Source organism: Paramormyrops kingsleyae, chromosome 22, assembly GCF_048594095.1.
Source record: "Paramormyrops kingsleyae isolate MSU_618 chromosome 22, PKINGS_0.4, whole genome shotgun sequence".
Lineage (NCBI taxonomy): Eukaryota > Metazoa > Chordata > Actinopteri > Osteoglossiformes > Mormyridae > Paramormyrops > Paramormyrops kingsleyae.
This window is the reverse complement of record NC_132818.1, coordinates 21,938,089-21,954,992: the sequence shown is the minus strand read 5'-3', so window position 1 is coordinate 21,954,992 and position 16,904 is coordinate 21,938,089. Positions and strand designations below refer to the sequence as shown.

The following is a 16,904-nucleotide window of genomic DNA, read 5'->3' as shown; positions in this document are numbered from 1 at the left end:
ACGCCTAGCTTTACTGACTGGCAGAATCTTCTTTTTTTTTATCATTATTGTTCATTGTTTTTATAGTCTTGCTCCTCCCCCCTCCCCCCCCCCACCCCAGAGGCTTCTCATTACTGCCAGGGTGTGGTCTGGTGTCTGAACACACTTTATAGGCATCTATAACCAGCCCCTGCTTCGTGGGGGGGATTTTTTTTATTTTATCGTACTGATGTCCTTGACACCCGGCGGAGAGCCATCACTGCATATCCTTAGGCCACGTTCTCCCTGTGTCTGCCTGTTCTGCCCACTCACCCCTCCCCTGACTGCTGGGGTCCCTCTTGGATGCCCCCCCCCCCCAGGTTCCAGCCAGATCTTCTCCACAGTCGCTCCAGGGCTCCATTCCTGAAGCACTGCTTCTGCACCGCATCCTTCGGGGCCCCCCCCCCGGTACTCTGAAGTCTTCCTGAGGCCTTTCCTGGTGCCACCGAGAAGCCAAGTCGCGTCGTGGGGGGGGGGGAGGCGGCAGTCACCATGGCCCCTCCGCCGGCTGTGCGTTTTCCACACCGCGCTCATTGGTCTGTCCGTTCTGTGCCTTGTGCCAACTTTACCCCCCCCCCCCCCTCTTGCACCAGAGATTCATTGCTGCTCAGGTTTTTCACATTGACACGTGGACGGGACATTTGTGTCTTTCTGTGATGCTCCGGGGGCGAGCTGGGGTGGTCAGTCAGCCTTGTTCAAGTAGAAGCAGTAAGCATCAGTATTTTGTATTGTGTTTTTTTTTCTTCATATAGTTTTTATCCGCTGCACTGATGCTGGTACCCAGCGGTTCTGCTCTTAAGCTTCTCCCAGGGGTGGGATGTGGCCAGGGGCAGTGTGAGGCACTAGCGGGGGCTCTGGACGTTTCAGGAAGAGGTAAAGAGCTTATGTCAGTGGATCCAAAGTGATAAAAAATCACCATACTTGCTGTATATAGCCACTCCTCAGATTGCAGTCACCAAAATGTATTTCCATCTGGAATCTAAGGCCTTAAAGGGATTTGCGTCCTTGGAGATGTGGCGCCATGCTCTGACCAACTTCAGTGTCAAAGGACCTTTTGGTCGTCAAGCACTCGCTTTTAAACCAGATTAATCATTTCATTCGCCAACACGTCTGTAGATGAGCTCGCTGTTATGTATGTTTCACCTCAGTGGTTTGTGAGAAAAGTCATTACGGCATTCATGTCAGGCTCAGGCTCGGCGGGGGGGGGCACGCTCAGGCAGTGGATGATGGGTGTGGGGGTGGATCACACAGCTTAGCCTGCCTGCAAAGCCGGTCTTTCCACCACTGGCTCTCTGTCTTTTTTTTTTTTTTTTTTTTTTAAGTTGTTGTGGTTCCTCCCCCCTCCCCATGTGAATTGGCCTTGCTTGTAAGTCCTTTTCCCATCTCCTCAATAAAAAAAAAAAAAGAGAGCTGTGTTACAGGTGTTCTTATTGTTTGGTCTATAATCGGCCTGTTGGTGCAAGTCCTAAGGAAATCTTCACGGCGTTGCCATGAATAGGTTGTGTTCAGTTTAGATTCGACATTGTCAATGAACACAAGCACTCAGAATGACGAAATGCAGTTTGGCGTCTAACACGAAAGTTCTAGAAACAGCTGTACAATATATAAATGTATGGACCTTTAATAACAGTACGCTCATATGTAGGTTTATATACATGGTATACATCAGGGGTAGGAAGCAACCCTGATCCTGGAGTGCTGGTTTCCAGCAGGTTTTCCATCCTACCTGATGAGTTGCTATCTGCCTGAGATCAGGTGTCCCTCAGAGACCAGGTAGGATGGAAAACCTGGAAACCAGCACTCCAGGATCAGGATTGCCTACCCCTGATAAACATGGTATAAATAGGGAGTATATACAGCATCTGATTTCAGTAATGAGTTCTGTACGGCGTGTATGTATAAATACACACGGTATATTTAAATGATCGTGAAGCGGAGGCAGCTGCAGTCTGTAGTAATGGGGGGGACTGGGTGACGGTCAGTGGTGGTGTTGAGACGGCTGTGGGGAAGAAGCTTTTCCTCAGCCTCCTGGAGTGGGACAGGAAGCTGCCGTATCTCCTTCCAGACAGGAGCAGGGCAGACAGTCTATGGTTTGGGCGGGAGGAGTCTCCAGTGATGATGTCTTGGGCAGTTTTCACCACTCATTGCTGGATCATCCGGTCGGAGACAGAGAACTTTGTTCCAGCAGAGCTGTGGGAAGGACATGGAGACCCCGGCAGATTTGGGAGGCCCAGCACCTTCTGGGGATCCGAAAATCCCAAAGCCCACTGAGTTCCACACCTTGACAGCTGGTCGAGATGCTCTCACTGGACCTGAGGTGACATCGGCTTTCTTTACAGAATGCAGACGCTTGTTACAAATGGGAGGGGAAAACGCCGAGGGGGAAATGAGCACAAGCACGCTGGCTTTTTTTACCCGTGAATCGGGCACCCCCATTTTGCACACTGGGCTGTCATGTCTCTGAAGTGACACTAGGGGGTGCACTTACATTACAGACCATGTATGCTGGCTGGGAGCCAAAGTGACCCAATGCTACCGTTTCCCGTTTCTGTTGCTGCAGGAGCAGGGTGACTTCGGAACAGCGTCGCTGTTATATGAGGACATGTGATGTGTCTTTGCAAGAGTTTCCTCCTCCATTCTGGCTCTGACAGGTGCAGGGATGAACCCTTCTGAATGGGCGCTAGGGGGAGGGGCCACCACACAGCCCTGGCGTGCCACGTATGCTGAGATATGGGGTATCTGCACCATCAAGTACCGGGCAGGAGCAAGTCGTATTCAATAGAAAAAGATCCGCGTGGTTTAGGCTGGTCACGACATGCTCACGAGCGACATGGAAAATGTTCTTTGCGGCTCAACGTGAACACGGAAACGACGGCTGTCTGGAGATGTGACCTCTGATGGCCCGCGTTTCTGAAGAGCAGCCTTATCTACAGCTGGAGGGTAAGTGAACAGAAATGCGTGTGTGTAATGTGAGCTAGTTCAGTTGTCTTCTGTCTTTGGAACCGAACCGTGCGCATGGGGTTATCTAGTTATCCTCTCTCTGTGCTCCACAGAGGCGTTAACCAGAGCTGGGGCAGCTGTGTTAGGGGTTTCTTACCGTAGCACCAGAAGAAAACCATCTCAATACAGGAGCTGTGGTTTGTGTCACTCTTTATTTTACAGTTGTTTTTTTTCCCAGTGCAAAAAAATATATTTACTGTTGGAAAGAATTTCAATGGACATACTGTCAAAAAGTACATATCAGCAACATAAAAATGCAGATTGCACATGGTACAGTGGATTTGGAAAAAAGTATTACAATAAAAAAAATTATATTTAAAGCGTGTCACTCGTATCGGTGTGTTGAAATGCACCCATACGGGGACACGGTTCAAGTGGCAATCCTGTGTGCGAGCAGCATCATGGGAAGAGTCGTGTGGCTCTTTGTGCTTGTGGGTGCGCCCCCCCCCACCCGCCCCCGCAGGCCCCTACATGTAACCCCGTCCCTATGGTGAACATGGCCAGCCGACTGGTTTCCTGCGAAGACACCTGTGCCCCCGCAGATGAAACGGGGCCCATCTACTGTAGCAACACCTCGTGACTGCAAAGCTCCAGCATCTGAAGGTTGTTCTCAGCGACCTCAGAGAGCTGAGGAACCACAAGTAGACCGTGGCTATTGCCCACATGGAAATCAGGGCACCGTAGCTCACTGTTTGTAAACAGAAAAACGGGTGAGAAAAACGACTTGTCTGCAAACGGACTGGAAAAACTACCCCCCACCCTGCCTTTAACTGCTGATATCAAGAGCACGGATATCATCACGTGGAAGGTGCCCCCCCCAGAGACGCTTAAATACATGTACAGACACACCAAAAAAAGAAAAACCCCAAATCATTCAAGACTACTCAGGATGACAAAAATAACTGCATTCATGACTGTACAGAATGCTGGGATCAAACTGTGAGCTTTACTCTGCAATCCACCGTTTCCGCTGCACTTGCAGGCTACGATATAAAATAGGTTTGTCTGTTCTCTGTAAACACTGTCACGTTATTTAAAAGACAATAAAAAACTAATCATAAAGTAGTAATAAGGGTTTAAGGTGGTCAGATTTCAGCTCGGAGCAGCAGCATGGAATGAAAGAGGTGGTGTTGGTCTGCTCTACATGAACAGACCTCCCACAGTCCGGCAGAAGACGTCTGCGCCACCGGGTGGGTCTTTGGTTCATAGTCTGATGCTGGCGTCACGTGCAGTCAGCTGACCTGTGTGCATAGTCTCCGTGCTACAGTGTTCAGCATCGCACGTTCTCATTTGTTCTCATTTGTTCTCGGGAACCAGCGTCCGCCCCTGAGGTATTAAGACACCCCCCCTCCCCCCAGGTTCCGATCTGGCTCGTCTCCAGCTCGGCTGGGCTGGCGTCCGGCGCCAGGTCCAGCTCCACGAAGTCCACAGGTGCGTCCTGGAGGGCCGCGTCCTTGCTGGGCGTGTCTCCGGCCCGGGGGGGCCCCGGTAGGCAGGCGGCCCTCCTGGCAGGCAATACGCACCCCAGGAAGACCGCTCCCAGCGCCATGCCGGCAGCACACGAGTAGAAGGCCGAGCCGTAGTTCTGCGTGAGGTCCACCAGGAACCCTGTGGGGAGAACACAGCGGATGCTGGAACGGGAGGCCTCTGTTGGCGGGGGCGTGCTTCTAGAAGCTTCTATTCTACATTATAAAATCCATTACAGTCTCCTTTACAACGTCTTGCGAATCGGCTAATGGAACGTGCTACCAGAAAGAGCCTTAGAAGTACTCAGGAGTGTTTATACAGCTCATTCTGAAATGATCCATCCATCCATCAGCAATTATCCAGCATAGGACACATGCAGGGCAGAGGCTGACATGTACCGTGACAAACTACAGGCAGTTTAGAGATGGCGATTCACCCAGGTGACTAGTGAAGGTCACCCTGACCGATTTAGAAAAAAAAAACACAAGCAATGCAGGTGGCAGTCGAGTGGCAGTCGAGTGGCAGTCTGCCTACCTCCCAGAGGCGGGCCCGCCAGCCCGGCGAAGCTTTGTATGAAGACGTAGACGCCGACGGCCGCGGGCATGCGCTCCACGCCCACCACGTCGTCCTCGGCCAGCATGGGGATGTGGGTGGAGCACACGGTGCCGAGCAGGAAGCCGAAGAGAGCGCAGCAGGTGCTCAGGCCCCAGAAGCCGGCGGCGCTGGGGAAGGCGGCCAGCACCAGAGCCAGCGCCGCCACGCAGACCCCCAGGGCGTAGAGCTTGCGCACGGGCAGCCGGCCCAGCAGGACGCCCACGCAGAGCCGGCCCAGCACCTCCGCCACCGCCATGGTGGACAGCAGGACGGGGGTGTGCTCCGTGGCTACGCCCCGGCTCACCCCCAGCGGGATCACGTACAGCTGAGGCGCGAAGAAGCCCAGCGTGGCGAAAAGGCCGAAGGCTGCGTAGCACAGGAAGCCGCCGTCCTGCAGCGTGGAGAAGTCCAGCAGCCGCGGCCGTGCCGACACCGGCGCCCCCTGCAGGCCCTCGGCCCGCTTCAGAGGGACCTCCTCCGCTATGGGGGGGAACTTCTCCTCCACGGCTAGCACGGGACAGGAGGCAGACATGGACTGGAGGCCCGAGTCCCCAGAGCTGATGGACGTGCAGGTGAGCTCGTTCTCCAGGGCGAAGGTGTTCTCCAGCGGCCCCGTCAGGGGCTCCTCAGGGCCGGGCCCCTCGGGGCCGGGCCCCTCTGCGCGCTCTGGCTTCAACACGATGGGCCTTAGCAGGACCCCACACACCACAAGACTGGACTGCAGCAGCCCGGCCAGCAGGAGGCAGTAGCGCCATCCCAGGTGCTCCTTCAAGGCCGCAAAAGCTGTGGGATTTCAAGAGGCAGAGCCTTAGAACAGGACCGGTCCTCGGATAGACCCCTGTCACACATTTAACATGTAGACCACCATACATACCTCAACCTGGTTGTCCACACATCTGCCTAGAGCCTGGTGGTCCTACACAACATCTGCCTGAACCTGGTGACCATACAGCATCTACACTGTACCTACCCTTACTTAGTAACTCCACCTATGCTGTAGATATTGGGCTCTACATCTAGATCTGCCTCGTCCATCTGATGTCACAATGCTGATGTCAACCCCAATGCTGATAAAATGCTATGCAATTTAATATATGAATTATCAGGATTTGTCTATATTCAACCCAAAGGGGTTGCATGAACAGAAACGCAAATTGCCTCTTTGATATTAGGCTTGTTCACGCTCTGAGGTATTTCGTTTGCCAATAGGAGTCTAAAATGGGGCGGTGTGTTTGGGAGCAAAAAATCACTGGGCTGCACCCTCTCTGGGGGACAGAGTGGTTTCACCCTTGAATAAGGCCCTTAACCCAACTGCACCAGGGACTGGCCGACCCCACCCTCTCAAATACATGTTACTTTGAATAGAAGTGTCGAAGTAAATGTTCCATCCAGAATGCTGGACTTGCCCCATAACCAGGGATGCACATAACTGGTATGCAAGTATGCATTTGACGTATAAACGACACGTGCAGCAATTTCTTGCAGTAACAGTACAAAGGTATGTTTATTTTATGTGCATTTGTGCTGGTATGACAAGAAAATACCACGCATTTGAACCTTTTTATGGCAAGAAATTGCTGCGCAAATCGCTTTATACGCCACATGCGTGCTCACATACCAGTTATGTGCATCGCTGCCTATAACCATCCTTAATTTTTCTGATTTTCTGAATGTCATCCCCAAATCACACCCTACTCTGCCACCTCACGTGAATTTGCTTATTCCTCATGATTTCACGGACAGCCCGCTGGGCACGTGCACGCAAGACACACCTGGAGCGAGCGCAAATATGGAAAAGGATTCCCCTGTGGAAGCGACGGCGGTGACGAGCGATCGCCGGCGGTTGAAGTACAGCGATAGGATGGTGACGGTCGGCAGGAAGGTGAGGCAGTAGCCAAGGCCTGTGAACACACAGCAGAGAGCAACATGACAGCCAGGGGGCGCTATACCACTGGCCGGCGGCGGCTCAGTCTCCGTCAACCCATGGCGGATGTGTCTGTAGGCCCCTGAAAAAGAGCTGGATTTTAAAGACACAAAAACAAGAAAGAGACAGAGAGAGGAAAGGAAAGAGAAATTGTGTTGTTAGAGAGGGCTGGCTCAGACAAAGCTCCAAACTGTAGCCTGTGAGAGTAATGGCTAGTCAACATTTTTACACCTTCCTCCTCTGTGCCTCAAAGAACCAACCTTTTATTTTTGTTATTTGGAGATATTTTATATCTGCAATTTATTTTTATAAGTCAAATCACAGCATTCTTTTTCCCCTGTTTTTGAGTTAAAGCTCCTGTAGCACGTCATCAGCACGTGTTGTGCTAATGACAGCAAAGGTTATAGGTTCGAATCCCAAAGAGCATAAGCTATAACCTCCTGCTACCATGAATCACTTTGGATAAAAGCATCAGCTATATGAATAACATGTCATATAAATGTGAGTTTTAATGAATATGATAAAAACCACTTAACTGGCGAAATCAGGGGTGGGCAATCTTATCCGCAAAGGGCCGGTGTGTATGCAGGTATTTGGGATAACCTTTAGGTCAGCTGTTCAAACCCAGGTGTGAGGACTCTTCAGCCAATCAGTCCTCTAATTAGTAATCTAAAATCCGTACACTCAACGACCCGTTCTGGATTAGATTGTCCACCCCTGGGCTAAATAATGGCAGTGGTGGTCTGTGGGGGAGGGTTACCTGATATGCCCATGGTGGCATACATCTGGTTGATGGAGCTAGTGAAGGCAGTCGCTACGGTGCCCAGGCAGGTAAGGACACCTCCGGCAATGACGACGAGCCGATAGCCAAACCGGCCAGTCAGCATTGAGGAGAGGGGAGCTGGGGAGTGGACGGGACAACCAATCAGAGGCAGGGAATGTAGGCAGAGGCGGGGCAGTCAGGGAGCCGCAGGTGACACTTAAGTCTGTAATGAGGATTTCTGGTGTAATTATCCAGCACTACAGACGTGACACACCAGAAGTGGCGTGAGTCACTTGGGGCACAAGTGCCTGTGCAGAGGCTGCGTAACGCCTGACAGAGGTACATTTAATCCTCCGTGAGCACGATTTGGCCAAGAATGACTACCATTCAGTCCCAAGGAAGTTAAATTATCCATGAAGCGAGAGAAAGAGAGAGAAACATGGTGTGACAGTAACAGTTTCTCAGGCACATGAAATGGTTTATTCTCAGCTGCAATGCTTCAGGCTCCCACGATACCCGGAGTCCGGGGCGTGGTGCCGACGGGAAGCTACCGCTGACCTCCTCAGATGCTGCTCAGCATTTGGTTAAGCGAGGCTGCCATCGAGCCAGTGATTAATCTAGATCACGCAAACAATGAATGAGGGATCACTGTGCGTTAGGGCAGAGTTTGCCAGTTGCATGTGAGTGCACGAGGGCGTGCCGGCGCACCTGTGAAGGTCATGACGAACACGCAGATGGAGATGGTCCAGGACACGCGGCTGTTGCTCTCGCCGAAGTCTCTAATGAGGTCGGGCAGGAAGACGCCGAAGCTCTTGATGAAACCGTAGGTGAAGGCTTCCACGAAGAAGAAGGCCCCGGCCACCACCCAGCCCCAGCCCCCATCTGGCTCCTGGGGGTACACGTTGGGCCCCAGGCAGCCCGTCACCCTCGATCTCCATGCTTTCATGGTTGGCTGAGATGTTCCACGGGCCACACTGAAAGAATCGGGACAGACTATGGTCACTTGGCAGCTAACCTGCCCTTATTCATTTAGGAAACCATCTCCTTTAATGAAATTGCCGAGCACTCAGTGTTCAACATAAAGCCAGCAGGGGGCGGCATAAACAGCATCATAACCAGGGGTCGATATCATGGATTATTTTGACAGACATTTTGATCAAAACATAACTTTTACCACGGACATGGTATTTAAAAATGTGGCCTACATAACTTCTTTTTCAATCAGAACATTCGAGAACGGACAGGCTGACGATCCGCAAACTTTTACTCTGGGCTGCCTGTGGGTCTGGCCCTTCCGCCAGTGACACTAAGTACAGCCCGCAAGGGGAAAAAAAGTCCGGCTTAGGAGTGGCGCTGAGTCAATGCTATGGCTCCAGGGATGTTTCGCAATAGAGTTGATGTGTCAGCTCTCTGAAAGCAGCACCAAATGCATTTCCTCCGGGTAACTGTGGGAAACAGAACCCGTGGAGGTGCACAGATGACCATGACTTCAGTGCTGGATGTCTGCACAAGCAAAGGCAGTCTAGACGCACTGGAAATTAGTGCATGGTCTTTTGGCTCAGGAGTCGCACCACAGTCTATCCCACCCAATCACCACTATAGGACACTTCGCCAGTATCTCGCACTGCCCTGTGTGTCACAATGTGTCACTGCACGTTTAACCGGTGCTATTAACCACACCTTCCTGCCAAAGTCCAGTTTCCGCAGGTTCCTACACCGGGGCATGGCGGGTATGACGTTTCTGCACCACAGACACAGCCGGGACGAGCTCTGATCACACGTCTATCTCGCCCTGCGGCACGGACGCGACCTGATTTAGTTCTGCCGTGCGGCTGCACGGAGGAGCTGCAGTGGAGCCCCCTGTCACTGAGGTGCAGGGGCAAAGCAGATACCCCCCCCCCTGCGGCCGGTCTCCACGGGCATTTCCCAGACCTGCCAGAGATCACCGGGATGTTTGTGTGTGGTGGTGGGGGGTGTCCTGCCACCCACGTTTCACCTGTGCAAATACATCACGTGTATGTAAAATCTCAGCGTGTCTATATAGCTGATGGGGCTTTGCAATGATATTTGGCACCACGTCAGCCCTAACTCAAGGATGGCATACCTGTCTGACATGTAATGCAACTCTTAGCTAGGGTGTTCCACAAATTTAAATGGAATTCAATATCTCTGCAGTGTCATTCTACACCTACACAGTAATTACACCCAAAATGGTTATTTCAGTGATATCCAGTATTTAGTGTTAACCAATATATGCAAATTCTACTGGACCCAACAGACTGCAGGGTTTTTTTTATTATTATTATTTTACTCCCATTACTTTAGAAGTACATCCAAATGGTTTTCGTTACATCTTCTTATAAAAAAGCGCATTTATTGTACATAATTACACACAGGCTTGCCCTTGAAACGAAGAGTCCATTTTCCCCTAAGATTAATGTAATTATAGTACCATTGCCGTTTTTAGATTAAAGTGCCCGAGGTCGTTGCAAAGTCAGAATATCCCTTGTAACTTGTCATGTCAGCGCCAGTTCTACACGTCAGCTTCCATTATCTCGGCAAGTATAATTGCAGTCACGCCACATGCTGGCGGCGCGTATGCATGCAGAATAACGAGGATAAATCAAACATTTACATGTTAAATGTGGTTTTCTTCCATACAGTCACGGAAAACTTTGCCCTCTAGCATTTGTATTTCTGTTTGAGGCCACAACGTAAAGCTGCATGAAATTCACGATGACGAAACTGTAATTTTGCCTGTAATCTTGATCAACGCATTATTTTTTCAGTCCTGAGGTCAGGTCAGGTCAGGTCACTTTGGGGGGCATGCACTGGTACACCCTGTTGCCATGCCCACCACATGACGAGACACCTCGGGATCCCGGTTGGCGACCCTCCCCCCCAGGCGGACACGCGATCCTGTCCCACCCTTCGGAAATCGCCGTCTGCGGCAGCCAGGTGCTAAGTGTGGGCGTCCTCTTGGCGGGGTCCATTCGCTCCGGTCCTCAGCAATGAGGATCCCGCAAGCCGGATCACCCTCGGGGAATCAGGCCACATGGCCGTAGCGCCGTGACTGACGCTCCCTCACAATGCAGGTAATGCGCCTCATTCGGGACACCAAGTCAAAGCAGCGCTAAGGATTCTCCGAATAATAAGAATTGCAGTCCCGAGAGTCCAGGTTAAAATGCTCCGAATAGCACAAACGGTTACAGAAAATGGTCGAATGGATGGAGTCAGGTTAAAATACTGAGCACATTTCTAAAAGGCTCCCGTAGTGGGAGAACCATAACGGGATGTTTTGACATGCATCGCATCCGAAACTTTTAAATGTAACATTTTAGTAGGCATGCTACGTTTTATATCGCTTATTTTGTATTTTCTCCAAACTGTTTTTTAACGCAGTTTCCTTCACTGTTCCCAATACACGTTGGCCAGCCTGTAACATAACTAGAAACTTAACTTACCAGCTTTGGAAGGTTGGTCAGTCCAGCTGAAGTGAATAAAACAAAATAAAAATGATGGGAAAAGAAACCTTCCGTTCTTTAACTATGCGCCCGGCCACGCGTTCACTGAGCTCATCTCTCTTCTGCGCTAAACTGTTTCAGTTTCTAGCGGTATCGGTGAGGTTCCCTGAGGAACTGCTACCTAAATTATTGCATTTCTGTTACGCTGACAATTCAAAAAATGACATTTAGGACACAGCGTCCGCCCCACCGCCGCCCAGGCTACTGCAAGTGAACGAGATGATGTGTCTTTCGGATTCTCTTTTTTATACCGGCTCCAGCCGGTATCTCGACGCGAACGCGCACATGCGGCTTGTGCATGGAGAGTGCGCAGCGCGAGCCACGGCGCTCCTGATGTGAACCGCACTCCTGCGAACTATACGGCGTGCCACTCATTTCCACTTAATTATTAATGTTACTTTAAACAAGGCTATGGCCCTATATTTATCAATCCACAGTGGAAGATGCATTTTCTTTAAAAAGCTACTTCGAGATGTTTAAACAATTACACTCGTCCGCTCTATTTAGCTAATAGTGCTTTAATGTGGAAATGCACAGCAAAAATCCTCAAGTATGTACTGATAGTGCCGGGATATTTTACACCCGTGGTTTGGAAACGCCGGGTCCACTGAGCCGTAATTTCGCACATTGTTTAACTTTGTCTAGATGACCGTGACGCGCGAGGATGCCTGTGAGCGCGCGCGTATCTCACCATAGGAGGAGGGTGATTGCAAGACCGAGAGCGACCGGGTAAAACAGGTTTATTCCAGTTTGGTGCCATCAAATAAGTCTACACCGGGTCTTACGTCATTTTCTTCAATACCTCCAAACATATCTTTCTCGTAATAACTTAAAACAATCACATTAATGATATTCGTCTAGTGAATATATTTTTGTGGTATTGACTTATTTTGCTGTCTGCGTGACACTGTCGAGCGGGGTTTGTGTCTGTGTGTGTGTTTTTTTTTTTGTTCCTGTTATGTGTTGGTATAGGAAGTCGGCGGCATTAGTTAACGATTTAAGCGCAGACGTGTTTGTTGAATATCGCCCAACGTAAACAAATGAAAGCGAATTTGAATGGATAAGATGCGTCCGAGTTCTCCGGCTGCCGGTGCGTGCGGTCACAGGCAGCCCAGGAAAATGAAGTGGCTACGAGTTTGCATGTATGTATTTAAAACTAAAGAACCGAGGTCTGGATTAGTCTGTGGGAGTTTTAACAAAAGGGACAGCCTGCTTTTAAGAAGTATTTTTGTTTTCCCAGATACAATGCAAATTCAAAAATGACAATGAGCGCAGAATCGTCACAACCAAAGTCTTTTATATTGCGGTAACTGATCAGATAACGTTGTGGGAGTGGATGCTGGCAGTAATAATGTGTACTCAGACGTTTTAATGCGTCCGTGTCCGTCTCGTCGCTACCCATGACGCCCAGTCCCCACTCCGTCCTGCGAGGTGTCGCCGTGGCCATGGTGACACCCCCCTCCGCCAAGCCCAGCGCCGGTGTTCTGTCGAAATGAGCTACTTTGTCGAGTTATCCTACCGTAGTGCTTATCGATAGCCCTAAAACTAACTCTTACCCTAACCCTAACCCTAAACCCCCAAACCCCCTAAAACTCTTACCCTAACCCAAACCCCTAAAACCTAACCCTAATCCCAAGACGATGGAACTGCACGTCTCGATAGGTAGTTCAACTCGTCAGAACACCTGTTATGACACCCTCTGCAGCGGTGAGCGAGACCTGTTCTGTCAAAGGAGAGCACGATTTGGGATGTTCTTGAATACAGGCCACTCTAACCTAATACATTGTTCTTTTTATTATCCCGACACTATCAGAGGTGTGTGTGTGGATTAGGTTTCTATTACATTGTGGGGACCAGTTGTGCCCCACATATGCAATATGTGCAATCAAAATCCTAAAAATGTCTAAAGTCTCGTATTTTGCTTGGTTACTTACGGTTAATGTTAGGGCTGGGTAGGGGTTAAGGTCGTCATGTTGGGATTTTCTCCAAAGAAATGAATGGAGAGTCCCCACAAAGATATCATTACAAACCTGTGTGTGTGTGTGTGTCTGCACTCCTGAAGGGGCTGTGAAAATGCTTAATCATTAATCACACAACATTCTGCAAGGCCTTGTAAAAGGCCTCTTTTATCTGATGCATTTGTCCAATGTAACATGTATAGCTCACAATTTGTTGATTCAACTAGAAATTACCAGAAGCATCTCCTAATATACAAATAATTTCTCAAGTATAGTTTTAACAGGAACTCCCAGGTACCCCTGCAGTAAGGGGTGACCCAGAACGCTCATTCTGTAGCGGTCTCACGGGAGGAGTGATCTTTATGATGTGCCTGACCAATGACAGATGGCAGACCTATAACCCAACCCACTTCCAGTCAAACGGAATATGAGGAATTTTCTAACTCCTTTCAATACACACCGATGAACGCAAGATAAACCATTTTCCAAAACATTTGCTCTCGTCATATTGGTGAGAACCACCCGTTTTGTCACACAGGTCATTTAACTTGCTGAGGTCACAAGTCCGGTTCACAGACAGCGTGATCATGTACAATGGAGTTCGCCAGATGATTCAGACTTTCCTAAAGAAGCCACCCTCAACAAAGAACCCCAAGAGCCATGCCGGTATCTGACACCTTGAACATTATTTTATTCCAAAGAAATAAAGTTTCTGTTTAAAATGTATATTTGTAGAGGCTATATGATTAGGCGTCACGTGCAATTTAAAAGCAAACAGGGAGAGGTAAAGTTAAGAAGTAAGCCGCAGTATGGTGCATTGTAACCACTATAAGTTACGTGACAGATTAATGATGCATAGTGATGAAAAGGCTACAATCAGCACGGTATCTGCCGATTAAAGGTTATTTTATGGGTCAGATAGTGGAGCTGGTGACAGACCAATCAGGTTATGGGGCTGTAGGTCACCTGATCTGGATTGGTGTGATTCGGCACAGCGTACTGAAGCTCACTGTCCTTGAGTGTAAGACATCCCTACACCTTAGGGTCTGGCCCTGTTTCGCTGGGTAGCGTGGTGGCGGCACTGTCTGCCCAGGGCCCAATACGACCACATCTGGCATGCAGTGCAGGGTTTATGTTCAGTACCTTGGACAGCTCACACACGCGATCGATCCTGTTTGCGCAATCTCATCCCAAACTGGGAAGCTTTCGATAGTGATTGCAGTGTATGCATGTACGATTTATAGAGAATGCTAATCAGCGTGGTCAGCTGGTTAGGCTTATTGCAATTGGCACACTCTGAACTAACCTAATTATGAAGTAATTAGTAGTGGGTTTCGTAACACTTAAGGCCACGTTTTTAGTAATTTGTAAACACATTCATAGCAAATAATAATGCATTCATAAAGCATGTTTATAACATGCCTATAAATATATATCAAAAGGCATAACACATTATAGCCATGTTTATTATGCATTATGACTGCTTTATGAAGCTCTCATCTATAATACACTATACATGCCTTTATAATGCATTATAATGGTCGGTAGAAGCATTATGGATGCTTTATTCTGCATTATAGATGTATCTATAATGCATTATATATGAGAGCTTCATAAAGCATTCATAATGCATAATAAACATGTCTGTAATGTTATGACTTTTCATAAATATTTATAGCCCTGTCTTGGGGAGTTTGTGTGACACAGGTGTAACATTTGGAGATCCTGAGGTGGAGTTAACATCCTCACATGAGTCTCATCGCAGGTGGACGGCGCTGACAGTAACAAGGTCCCTCTTCTCATTGGCCTACGATTAGGTCCCTCTTCTCATTGGCCTACGATTAGGTCCCTCTTCTCATTGACCTACGATTAGGTCCCTCTTCTCATTGGCCTACGATTAGGTCCCTCTTCTCATTGACCTACGATTAGGTCCCTCTTCTCATTGGCCTACGATTAGGTCCCTCTTCTCATTGGCCTACGATTAGGTCCCTCTTCTCATTGGCCTACGATTAGGTCCCTCTTCTCATTGACCTACGATTAGGTCCCTCTTCTCATTGGCCTACGATTAGGTCCCTCTTCTCATTGGCCTACGATTAGGTCCCTCTTCTCATTGACCTACGATTAGGTCCTTCTTCTCATTGGCCTACGATTAGGTCCCTCTTCTCATTGACCTAGGATTAGGTCCCTCTTCTCATTGACCTAGGATTAGGTCCCTCTTCTCATTGACCTAGGATTAGGTCCCTCTTCTCATTGGCCTACGATTAGGTCCCTCTTCTCATTGACCTACGATTAGGTCCCTCTTCTCATTGGCCTACGATTAGGTCCCTCTTCTCATTGGCCTACGAGTAGGTCCCTCTTCTCATTGGCCTACAATTAGCACGACGTGCCTCGATGCACAGTGTTCCTAGGCCTGTATTTAGGTAGTTCTTGTAGAGGATGAAAAAAGTGCCACATGGGAAATTAACCAACTTAATCTCCAGAGCCTTGCCAGTGTGCTGGCAGGATGTTTGTCCGGATTAAGATCGAACGGCTATTTGCAAAATGCTGGAAAGTTGCAACAGTGGCCCGCAGTAGCTTTCGAGATGCGACGCTGAGGTCAGGGAAGGTCAGCAACGCTGTGTGCAGATCGATTCAGGCCAAGCACACTTACATGGCTTGGATGAATATCGAAAGGAAGCAGCTCAAGAGGAAAGCTGCTGCATATTAATGACATCTGTGAAAGTGCCGGTCAGCATCCATAGTTACTCGCTAAGGCCGAATGCTTAACCACCCTTTATCTAGGCTGTAATTTATGGTTAAATTTGGCTGAACTTTGTAGTGGCCAAAACGGCCACGCCCGTGGAGGAGTCCAACCACTCCGTAAGCAGGTGGTGTTGCTACCTGGACACATCTGTCAAGGAAAACACCCATTTCGCTTTGCCAAGATTGAGCATATCTGCAGCTTTAGGTCGTTGCATGGATATTCTCATGCAGAGGCTGCTTCTGCTGGTGTGTCTCAGGGTTCCTTCACCTTTAAGAGCCGGTCCGGCAGCTTGAGATATTCACATTGAAGTACTTGGGAAAACACTGGCTTACTGTTTACATTCCCCTCCGCTGAGTGTACAGCAGGCTAGCATGTCTGTTCTCTTCTGTCTGTTATTACGTCAGACAAACAGATATTGTAGCAAGTTCATAGTTCAGTCAATTGCTGCGAGGATGGCAGTGTCCTTGGTGCAAGAGCAAGCTGAGCAAGAGATTGTCAGACAGTTCTGGTATCAGCTGGATTGTTTAAATACAGCCTGGTTATCTTTTGTTACCACTACAAGCTACAATATATCAGAGTCACGCCAGACGCAACAGCTGAAAGGTCACAGGATTTTAATGGTAGGTTTTCACGCCCAGGTGTGCAGTAGATAAGATCTCCGTGCACAGGGATGCTGTTTGTGTTATTTTTCAGTGGTCTTCCCAAGGATTGTTCCATAATAATGCCACAGAGTGCTTAATGATGACGATGGGCTTTGTGACAGTTGTAGAGGGCTACCCAAGCATATTCCACAGTGCAAAGATTTGTTTATTTTACTATTAAATTTAAACTTTCAAATAAAATTTCCTGTTGCAGTAAAAACAAAATATTCAAGCATACAAATTCAAACACAGAGTCAAAGATGAACAATAAG

General features: G+C 48.9%; 1 protein-coding gene across 2 annotated transcripts; it reads right to left on the bottom strand.

Moving 5' to 3' along the window:
- Positions 1–3,468: 3,468 nt before the first annotated feature.
- On the bottom strand, positions 3,469–11,932 carry slc16a6b (solute carrier family 16 member 6b). Of its 2 annotated transcripts, none has more exons than XM_023836995.2 (6): positions 11,231–11,932; positions 8,475–8,759; positions 7,764–7,904; positions 6,852–6,980; positions 5,020–5,862; positions 3,469–4,626 (listed from the first exon to the last, which is right to left on the bottom strand). In XM_023836995.2, exons 2-6 carry the CDS (start codon positions 8,710–8,712, stop codon positions 4,289–4,291), a joined length of 1,689 nt encoding a protein of 562 aa, XP_023692763.1. In that variant the 5' UTR covers positions 8,713–8,759; positions 11,231–11,932; the 3' UTR covers positions 3,469–4,288. The 2 variants fall into 2 exon arrangements, with proteins under 2 accessions (XP_023692763.1, XP_023692761.1); XM_023836993.2 differs by having other exon boundaries at positions 8,475–8,740; positions 11,231–11,931.
- Positions 11,933–16,904: the final 4,972 nt, after the last annotated feature.

Bases quoted from the DNA above. Each gene is read 5' to 3' on its own strand.
- slc16a6b (XM_023836995.2), bottom strand. From the start codon at position 8,712: ATGAAAGCATGGAGATCGAGGGTGACGGGCTGCCTGGGGCCCAACGTG. The intron at 6,981-7,763 runs GTAACCCTCCCC...GTGTGTTCACAG, and splicing joins TGCCACCATGGGCATATCAG to GCCTTGGCTACTGCCTCACC. The intron at 4,627-5,019 runs GTAGGCAGACTG...TTCTCCCCACAG, and splicing joins GGCGGGCCCGCCTCTGGGAG to GGTTCCTGGTGGACCTCACG.